Consider the following 10,481-nt stretch of genomic DNA (forward strand, 5'->3'; position numbering starts at 1 on the left):
GGATTATCCCTTTTCATATTCCATAAAATGACTTATATATAAGAGCTCATAGTCACAATGGCCGGCCACCCATTTACAATTGGGGGCAACCCAAAACTAGTCTTCCTAGCTCTATGTACAACTATTCCTCATGATCGGCATTACACAAGCTGTAAGCTCGATCATCCCATGTCTCTTTTACAATATGCGCTTTGCACAATTTTTCAAAATATGGATTATAATAAGTGTAGCCATGCTAAAGGTAATGTTAACTAGAGTGGTTAACATACCCCCCTCCCTAATGCAGGATTGTCCTCGGAGCTAGCCGTATCTATTTGTAGTAGATCGAGTATGCTTGGATGAATTCGCGGCGCGAGGTTCGAGTAGGGGGGCTCGATGGAAGACTTTAAGGCTGGTCCAGAAGGTCGTCTCTATCATGTCTTCAAATGTCTGGAGGCGCCAGGTGGGCATCCACATTCATGATCTGCTCGTCGTAATAGCCAAAAATAAGCTTGAAGTTGGGCCTTTGTTGTCGAAGGCCAAACCCTGTGCGCCTTTGTTGTAGTGGTCTCAGTCCGGAAATAGCTCTAGCAACATGATGATCAAGTGGAAAAAGCAAATTGTCGATGATCATGACTGGATCTAGGACTTGATCATAGTGGCGGATGAACTTGTTGAAGCGCTTGATCATGGTATCTTCAGTACATGGCTATTGCACCATCGGAGGAGCAAACCAAGGAAGTTGAATTGGAGCTTCAAGTTTGTCTTCTGATCCTCATGGGGAAAAAATTCCATGCTCACCATCTTCATGTGGGAGGGTAGTCTAGGCTAATGTAGAGTGTGTGGAGTGCGTTGCAATAGCTTTCCTAGATGAATGGTTTGATGACAACAAGGTGCCTCTAGGCTCGCCCATGAGTTTGAACGTGATGGGGCGAGCAGCCCGCGGGTGGCCGGTGGTATCCTACGCTCTCTCTGGGTGCGTGTTCTCACCGCCGCCACTATCAATGCTTGGTCTCAAGGTGCGAGCGTAGGGCATGGATGTCCATGCGGTCCATTATGTGAGTGATGGGCATTGCCTGGAGCTATCGGCTGAGTAGGATGTCGATCGCCTACTCGAACTCTGTGCAGTTGAGGGGTTCCCACCAATTGAGAGGGTTGAACTCCTTGTGCTCCAGTGGTGGTAGCGGCGGAATCTCACCCTCTTCAAGGTTTGGTTTAGAGGGATGTGGAGGGGTGGTCTATGTGGAGGCTCCCATGGTGAGGTTTGCGTCAAAGAGGTGTGGGGGTTTTGTTGAGGTTGACGGAATGTCGTGGAATGCGGTGTGCATTCCTAGTTGATAAAAAGGGTGGTGAGGGCGGTGGTGTGGGAAAATGAATGGAGGTGAAGAAGTTTGGGGGGGAAAGAGTGGTAGGGCCGACGTGCCAGAGGGTGGTGGGGATGGTGGTGATGGGGTACTGGTACATGGGGGAGAAGAACCGGGTGATGGAGGGGGAGATGTGGATCAAGGGGGTGGTGGTGGAAGGCTATCGTGGGCCATCGTCGCCTCCATCGTGGTCGTTGGGGGGCAGGAGCTCCTTCTGTTGTGTCAGTTGAGCTGTGGGATCTGAAAAAAGCCTTAGTGGCCTCTTGCTTCCTTGGAGGTGTACTCCATGGGGAAGGCCACATGGGAGTCCTCAAACTAGCAAATGCTAGCAGCCATCACCTCTATTTGCTCATGGTAGTTGTGGTATAAAACGAGGAGGCCTGTGGTGGCAGAGTACGGCAAAAGGGTGTCGGTGCGAAGGGAGAGGTAAGCCTTGTTCACCACGTGCCATCCCATACCATGTAAATATTGTAAAGCATCTTCCATCCTCTGGGAGGGGTAGGAGTATGGGCACACACTTTCCGGAACGGATAGGTCTATAACCTTAGAGGGTTCGGATGGGAAGCTAAAGCGGAGAAGGTGACTGTAGCTAATCAAGATGGCTTGGAGAGGGTGGGGTGGGAGCTCGTAGAAGTCATGGGGGTGGTTGAAGGAGATGAGGCCCTGAAAATAGAAGTGGGGGATGAGGGTGATGCTGGCGATGGGGAGCTTGGTGAGGAGGTATGTGTAAGTCTAGCAGGAGAGGGACTCATCCAAAAAGACTTTGCGTTGTTGGAGGAGGTTGAGCTTGATGCTCCTATAATGGAGGTCGGTGAGCTGCAATGTGCTTTGTGGGGGGAGGGCAAGGATGGGAAGCTCTGTGGTTGTCTCATAAGCGTGTCAACCTTCCACTAGAGGAGGGAGCGGAGGGAGTGGAGGGTGGTTGTGTTGCTGTGGCTTTAGCTTCTCCCAGGTGCTCCTCCAGCTGGTGTGGATGGTGTCTTCTGAGATCTCCTGATATCTCTAGAAATCCACTTTGGTTTATGTAAGGGCCTCCCCTACTACTTTTTCTTGATATTGGGCTTCATGGGAAAGGCTCACCCCCACGACAAAAAGTTTGTGGTGTGCCCGCGCTGAGTAGCTTCATGGGCTTGTTGGAGCTGCTGCTAGAGATCAGTGATCCTGGGGTGAGTGCATGCCCAAGCTACTGCATTTGTTCATCATACTTTCCCTGTAGAGCTGGAGGTTATGTACATTAACTTGGTACAGATCTTCAGATAGTTGTCTCTCTTGTGCCTTGGCCAACAACATCTCCCACTGCAAAACTATAGCCACCTCCTTGATGGTACGTACAATCCATCATTTGTGTGATCAATTCCCTTGCCATATGTGAAAAAACTATGGCAAAGTTAGGCACGTCGCCATGGGTTGCATGGACGCTCTTTATGTAGGCCTGGCTAGATTAGAAACTTCTTGATCATGCCCCATCGAAGAGTGTGTAATGTATTTTGCTAAGATGCATTAGGGGAGCATGGTCTAGTCTCTGTGAAAGATGGGGAATCTGTAAAGTGGTCTGGGCTAGTGTCTCATAGAGGTTTTGCTGGAAGAAATCTTGCTTTTGCCTCTCCTTCTCCTCCGCAACTTGTCTTCTCATTTCATCAGTTGTTGCCAACTCCTCCTGTGTAGAGCCTGAAACTGGGCGGTGGTGGGAGTACCGGCTCTTTGTCCTTGGGTTCCTGTTGGTGCCTCTTAGCTAGAGAGGAGTGGGGTGAGGTCTGTGGGGCGAGGGAAGAGATGTGAACACCACATCTGTGCCACTTAGCTGAATGGCACGGGGTAACTCCTCCCACTCGGCCTCATGATAAAGGACTATGGTAAGTAATGTGGTTGTCATCACCGCGAGCTTTCCTTGTGGGTTTGAGCAGACTGTATGAAGCTCTTTGTAAAGATACTCGGCCCAATTAACCATCTGTCCTTGGTGCACATAGGCCAAGGTAGTCATGTTGCACCTGCTAAATCTATCAATCCAGCGTGTAGTGAGTAAAAACTAGAGGAGGGCACATGCTGGCATAATCAAGTCCTCCTTGGTGATGTCCACCCACTCCACCTCATCTTTGTTTGGTTTGCCTCTATATACATCCCTCGTGTGTGAGACCCTTCTCCGGGGTTTCGATGGCGGAAGCAGCGTCGACCTCCCGCGTGTGGCAGGGATCCACACTCGGGCCTCGCCCCGCGGATGTCCAGATGAGAGACTAGCTCGAGCAGTTCCTCCCCGAAACCAAGCCTGCAAAAACTCCCCTTGCCCGGAAGGCACGGGCGATTCCACCATGGGAAAATCTTCTAACGAGAAATTACTCTAACGAGTCAAAGTCTTAACTAGTTAAACTGATCTAACCAAACTTGAAGTCACATGGTCAGATCAAGAAGAGACTTGCACTTGGTCCATGGAATCACCGCTTTTTTCCTCCTTTAACGAGGCACAACTGCTGCTGCTGATCCCCTCCCACAGAACAAGGTCTTCTCAGGACTTAATCTAACTAACATAACTAATCGTATCTTAATTGTTTCGCAGGAATCCTCCGATCCAGCCTAACCCCAACCAGCCCATGGGTCACCACTGTATTGGTGGGATTCCTTTATAAAGATTTGGTTGTGTTTTGTCCGGGTACCGACGAGGAAAAGAGTTTCCAGGCCCCCTAGCTGCGATTCATGCAAAAATTAAGGTAAGCATACCACGTACACACCCAATATGAAATTGCCATTTATAACAGATTTGGTTGGCTTTAAAACAATCCTTCAATAGAAATCATAATATTACTGATCATCATCCTCCAAAATTTTGAGTCCACTGTATTACAAAATGTGTCCTCTGGACTCTCCGTTGAAGACCAGCTGGCCAACCAACGGGATCCAGTATCAAAATTTTATTCACAAAAATCTTTCCTTTTAGTCCGTTCGAATCTTCCTCGATGCATGCATGGGTGTCCTAGCAACCGCGAGCCCGTGCATAGCATGGTTAGAACCCTCTATGATCCTCCTTAGGTGTCCTAGCACTTCACTCAGAGACCGCTTCGTCGGTCGTCGCCCATCGTACTGGAAGTGCATCATTTTAACTGTATCGAGGCTGGTTAAGACCTCAACAGGCTTTGCCCGAGCGACGTCCCTCCAACAAACCTCCTCTTAGTAAAACACATGCCAAATGCTTCCTCCAGCATTCTCGCGTAAAATAGTCCTTTAAATGAAAAACAGACGTTCCAGTGTAAGTAAAATTCCCAGTTTGAGATTGGTTCCACAAAATCCCTTTTTTTTCCATAATTCCCAGTTTCATAATGAGGATCCTTGATCTCTCATCAAGGTAATCTACACATCATTAGACTGATTGTCCAACTAGATTCTTGGTGAGTTCGATCAAAGGAAAACTAGTTTAGTTCAACAGTAGTCTATTCTTTGTATTTAGGAACTGGAATTGGTTTACGAAGTTTTTGCTTGATTAAGATCGAGAGATGGACAAGTAGGTTTACTATCCGTCCCTCTCGTAGTCTAACCAAATTCATTCGGTTTAGTTCTAACAAGGATTCCCTTCAGATAAGCATCTATTTTTGGGTAAATACCAATTTAGTGATTTAACCAAATAAAATATCTAAAGATATCTTTCTATCACTTAATTTCTCAACCTTAATTTTTTAGGTAGATTTATGGTGGAAATTCATCTTTTGACACTAAAAATTAATTCAAATCCTTCTTTTTCTCATTTAATGAGTGCAATCCAAATATCATGGAAATTCCTCTTTTATCATAAATTAAATCTATCTAAAATTCCTCTTTAAATTAAATAAAAATATTCAATATTTCAATATACCAAGAATTCTTCTTTTTTCATTTAAATGATTGAATTCCAAATATGATGGAAATTCCTCTTTCATCATTTAAATCTATTCATGGATAAAATAATTTTAACTAAAATTTCTCTCAAAAATTACATAAAAAATATCCATTAATCCTAATATGACAAGAATTTCACTTTTTCCATCTAAATGATTGAATTCCAAATATAATGGAAATTCCCCTTTTATCATTTAAATTTTTCCTATGCAAAAAAATAAATTTAACTGAAATTTCTCTTAAAATTGAATAAAAATGTCCATTAACAATCATTGTTGGTTAGCAATGTCTGGACCACGTTTTTAGTGCACGTTAACATGCTTACACCCATAAAGCATTAGGAAAAAATATTTGCACACCTAAACCCTAAAAATAGAACAAAAAAACATGAAAGACCATAGAATAAGAGCATTATAATTAGGGTTGGAACTTACCTCAAGTGCTAGCTAAAGAGAGTATGATGTCGTGATGAAGAGTCTTTACATTAACACAAAACCAAACACACGAAGAACAATATAGAGAGAGGGATTGGAGAGGCGAAATGGAGAAGACCATAGAAAATACAAACTTTTTGATTGAAGAACAAAGAAGGGAGGAGACAAATACCTTGTGGAAGCGAGCACTCTGCTATGAAAGAAAAAGAAAGGAAGAAGATGAATGAGATAAATGAAGAGAAATATAGATAGGTCATGCAACGAGAGGTACTACGATGCATCGCGAATCGAGTGGGAGAATGTAGTTCTTTCATAGTCGATGCAGCTATCGGTTGTGTGGCTATACACGTGGCACAACCACGCTAGTACTACATGTAAGAGTTGCAAAATAGCCCTACCATGGTCGTGATATAACTACCTACACCACTCTCTCACTATTTTGTGGCTGCCTTTCGCTCTCATGCTAGTGCCCATTATGTTGTAGTGGTAGTATTGAAGTATGATGCTTTTGCATGGGGCATCATTTTGAGAGTAAAAATGGTGAATCAATAATTCTTATTGCATAATTGATCTAGTAAGAATGATGTAAGTAGTAAGAATAATGTAAGTAGTAAAAATAATGTAAGTAGTAGTGAAAGATAATGTTTTTTGAGTTGCGCATCATCATGAAAGTAATTCTTCTTTATATAAACTATGATAGAGGGGAGATGAGAGGAGACTTTTCCTACGAAACTATGATGGAAGGGAGATGAGAGGATTCCTACGGAACTATGATGGAGGGGAGATGAGATGAGAGGAGACTTTTCCTAGGGAACCTTTTTACATTTCAAAGGCACTAAAATTAAAAAAATTGATTCCTAGAAATGCTTAGCTACCAATGGTAACAAGTTGTGTCCTTGTATACAATGGATGGTAACAAGTTGTGCCCTTGTATACAATTGATGGTTTTTTCATGATAATTGTGGGGCCTCAAAAATGTTTTATCATGATATGACATTTTCTGACCATGTCTATTGGTTATAGTCTTCTAAAGAATTTAACAAAAATATACTACTTCACATGTTTCACTTGATGATTATCATGTGACATTAATTTCTTTATTAAAAAAACCTAAAAATGTGAGAATTTGACTCAATAGCAAACCAATATTCATGTCAAATTTTCCTATGATGCATATGGCCTTATGTCAAATTAGGCATGAAATTATATCAAACATCATCCACGCAGTAGCTCACGATCACCTACTTCATCAAAACGTTTACAATATGGAAGCCATTATGTCCTTTTTGCATCTTATTTCAAGGCCATAAAGACGAATAAAATAAACATGATCAATCAGAAAGCTTTGACACCTTCAAAATTAGAGGGTAACACTAAGTGTCAGTAAGACCAAAGCTTGCAAAACATGATATAGTGAGTAAACATATATAATTAATGTATAAATCCACTCTTGTTTGAAGTAATCAAATTAAACTTGTAGGCATTCAATACTTGACATGGAAATGAATGCTCAAGTTTGGAGTTTGAAATGGTGCAAATTGTTAAATCAATGTAAGCTTGTGTGTATTGTATGAAAATTTGTGATTGTTGACACTCTACAGCCCACTTGTGAAAGAAAAATTTTGTCTTTGTTTGGAATTTAAAAATGTTTGTAGTCTCAATCATGATTTATTAGACCACTTGTGAAGGTAATAGTAAAGAAATCCTTATATATAATATGGAAAAGCATAAAAGTAAATGAGCTAGATTACAACTCTTTTTATAAACTAGTGTAAGGAAAAAAAAAACCAGTTTGGTACACTTAAAAAGTACTTCAAAATGTATGGTTTAAGGTTGTAAAATTGTGGGATGTAAGAGGTTTTAGTCATGATAGCTTTCAAATTTCCAAGTTTTATGAACTTTTTCTAGCTCAAAAAATAATGGTTTATGGTGGCTTTTTTTAGTAGTGGTATCAAGTTTCAACCCTAGGTTAAAACTTTATTTGTCAATTGGTCAAAGTACGGACAACTCGGGTTGGTACAAATACACTATAATTATTATAATTATTGTTTTTTTATTGGGTACAGGTATGAACGTCAAAAGTTTTGAAAATTGGGAGAGAGAAGAAGAGGTATTAACGTCAGTAGAATGGAACACGAAGCCATATGCTACCGACTTGAGAGGAAGGGAGAGAGACCTTTATCACCGTCGTCGGTGCGGAAACTTGACAGTTGCGTATGCTGGACTTCTTCCCATTGTAAATAAAGCCAAGCACTCTCGAGAAGAAAGGAGAACTGATTCCCTTTTCTCTGAGAATTATCATCCTTGCTCCGTTAGGTCACCCCATTAACTAATGTGGTTAGTTTAGCACAGCTGCCACTTCCCTTTTTTTTTTTTGGGGGGGTTTTCTAGATCTCTTATCTGAGACTCTGCGCCTGCGCTCTCGTGCACACCCTGTGAACGTTAATATTGTGGTAGAAGTATTGATGGTGGACATGGTAGGAGATGCGGAGGCCTCCGACGAGGAGGGTTTCATAATCAACAATAGATCAAAGAAGCCCCCGTGGTTGAGGGAACTGTACATGAGATGGGTGCGCCTGCGGCAGAAGCTTTTGGGCGGCGGCTGCAATCGCAGCGCTCGTTTGTGGTGGGCACGACTACCATCTAATTCCGACCACCACCACCACCACCCTTGGCATTTGCACATCCCCAAGGTGCGCTTTTGTCTGCGCAGGTGCTGGGCACGACTTCCCTCTCCCGACCACCGCCACCGCCGTTGGGATTCGCACATCCCCAAGGTGCTCTTTCGTCCGCACAGGAAAGTCCTCCCCAGGCCGCACGTCCCCAAGGGCTTCTTGCCCGTCTACGTTGGGCAGCAGCACCAGCGTTTCGTGATCCCGCTCTTCTATCTCACCCACCCGCTCTTCGAGAGCCTGCTGGATCGAGCCGCGCAGGAGTATGAATTCCAGCAGAAGGGGGCCCTCTTCATCCCCTGCGAAGTCCCTGCCTTCGAGCTTCTTAGCTCCTGCATCCAAGCAACAAGCATGCATAGGACCAACAAGATTTGGTCCAAGATCATACACCTACCCAACTGAGGTGACAGCCTTGCCCCACTTCCCTGCACTACTCTACTTAAACCCAAAAGGCCTACTCAATTATCCAATCTGGCCATGCATCTTTCATATGCTACCAAAGTATTTGAACGAAGTTTTCTTTGAGGTGGCATTCGTGTTTCGTCTGAGACTGGCTGCAATGACCGTGATGTAGTCACATGGCGCAGCTCGAAAACTTTGCGCATTCAATCAATAGGAAGGACCAGAAGGAACGGCTTATTGACCGATCATTAGTGTCCCTAGAAGGGCCTGTAAATTCATTTAAATTTAAAATCATATCAATCAGTCATGGATCTATGCAAATCATACATTGCCCAAGTCTTGGTTTTATCAAAGTAATGGCTATTTATATTAAGAAGTTAGAGAAGAGTTACATTAAATAGAGAGCTTTTTTCATCGAAGTAATGGCTATTTATATTAAGAAGTTAGAGAAGAGTTACATCAGATAGAGAGTTTTCACCAACATAGTATCCTTGGTGACTGTTATCTCTCTCAAAATCATCATATCCTAGATTGTACTGATCGGCTTGTCATCTTGTTTGTCCTTTGCTCTCTTGTGTAGCTAAGCTATCTTAGCTTTCAAGTCCCTTAGTTTCCTTTGGACGAATCTGTCACCTGCATGGATCAAATGATCTTTCAGCGAGATGTGGTGAGTAGGAATCTTTCACCTGCATGGATCAAATGATATTTCAGCAAGATGTGGTGAGTAGGATTACTGTTATATATGAAATCCAGTCTGTTTAAGCACAAGCACCTCATACCTCAGCACAGCCCATAACTCTATAGAACATCCAATACCATTAGACGAAATATGGACTCTCATTTTTGCCCCTTAATGATTTCCACACCTCCTCTCTTTAGAAAAATAAGCTCATGGTGAAATTTTTGCAAATCAAATCAAAAGTTGGCGAAGATTGCACATTTGGAATCTACTCTTCAAGACCTTTCCAATGATATATAGCATGATGGGCATTTTTGCATATTCAAGAAGTCCCCAAATTGGTGATGACGTCCCAAATTGGTGTGATGTGGCATGTCATCACCAACTTGGGGACTTCTGGAATATGAAAAATTGCTAATCATGCTATATATCATTAGAAAGGTCTCGAAGAGTAGATTCCAAATGTCCAAACTCCGCTCACTTCTAAGATGATTTGTAAAAATTTCACCATGATTCCGTTTTCCTAGAGAGAGGAGGTGTGGAAATCCTTAAGGGGCAAAAATGAGAGTCCATATATTTGCCTAATGTTTCCCCCAAAACCAGAGGTTTTTCCCACATAAGACCCCATCTCTTGTTAAGTTTATAGTGCACAAGGGAGCCCTTTTCTTAGCAGCGACGATCGGCAAGAGGTTAGATTGTGAACTCCACTGGAAGGCTTTAGGGTGTGGCAAGCCTCTAATAGAGAGTAGTCAATGTAATTGTGCATTGAAGACATTGTAAATCCTTATCAGCTCTACTCTGGATAGCCAAGTGTTTCCATAAGTATCCCACATAAACAGTGAGTCGTGAAAAATGTTCACGAGTCGTGAGTAGTCGTTTGCAAAACAGGCTATCTTGATTTTTCACTAGTCCTAAATATTGATCAATTTTACAAGCTTTTGGAGACAGTAAAGAGAACTTCTTTTATAACTTTTACAAAATAAGCATAGTTTCAAACTTCTTTTAAAAAATGTACATATTGCTAATTTAAAGGTGAAATTTTTTTCACTTTTTATGTCAAATAACAAAATGAAAAAAATAAGGTCAATGA

General features: G+C 42.4%; 1 protein-coding gene across 1 annotated transcript; it reads left to right on the forward strand.

Annotated features, from left to right (window-relative positions):
• Positions 1 to 7,839: 7,839 nt before the first annotated feature.
• On the forward strand, positions 7,840 to 9,033 carry LOC147615093 (uncharacterized). The gene has a single exon (XM_086778890.1). The coding sequence runs from the start codon at positions 8,104 to 8,106 to the stop codon at positions 8,710 to 8,712; it is 609 nt and encodes a 202-aa protein (XP_086635016.1). The 5' UTR covers positions 7,840 to 8,103; the 3' UTR covers positions 8,713 to 9,033.
• The last annotated feature ends 1,448 nt before the right edge of the window (positions 9,034 to 10,481 follow it).

The sequence above is a fragment of the Cibotium barometz genome, chromosome 40 (assembly GCF_041138505.1).
Source record: "Cibotium barometz isolate CiBa-2024 chromosome 40, ASM4113850v1, whole genome shotgun sequence".
Lineage (NCBI taxonomy): Eukaryota > Viridiplantae > Streptophyta > Polypodiopsida > Cyatheales > Cibotiaceae > Cibotium > Cibotium barometz.

What these genes read in the sequence shown, in the direction of transcription:
- LOC147615093 (XM_086778890.1), top strand. Translation starts at nt 8,104, where the DNA reads ATGGTGGACATGGTAGGAGATGCGGAGGCCTCCGACGAGGAGGGTTTC.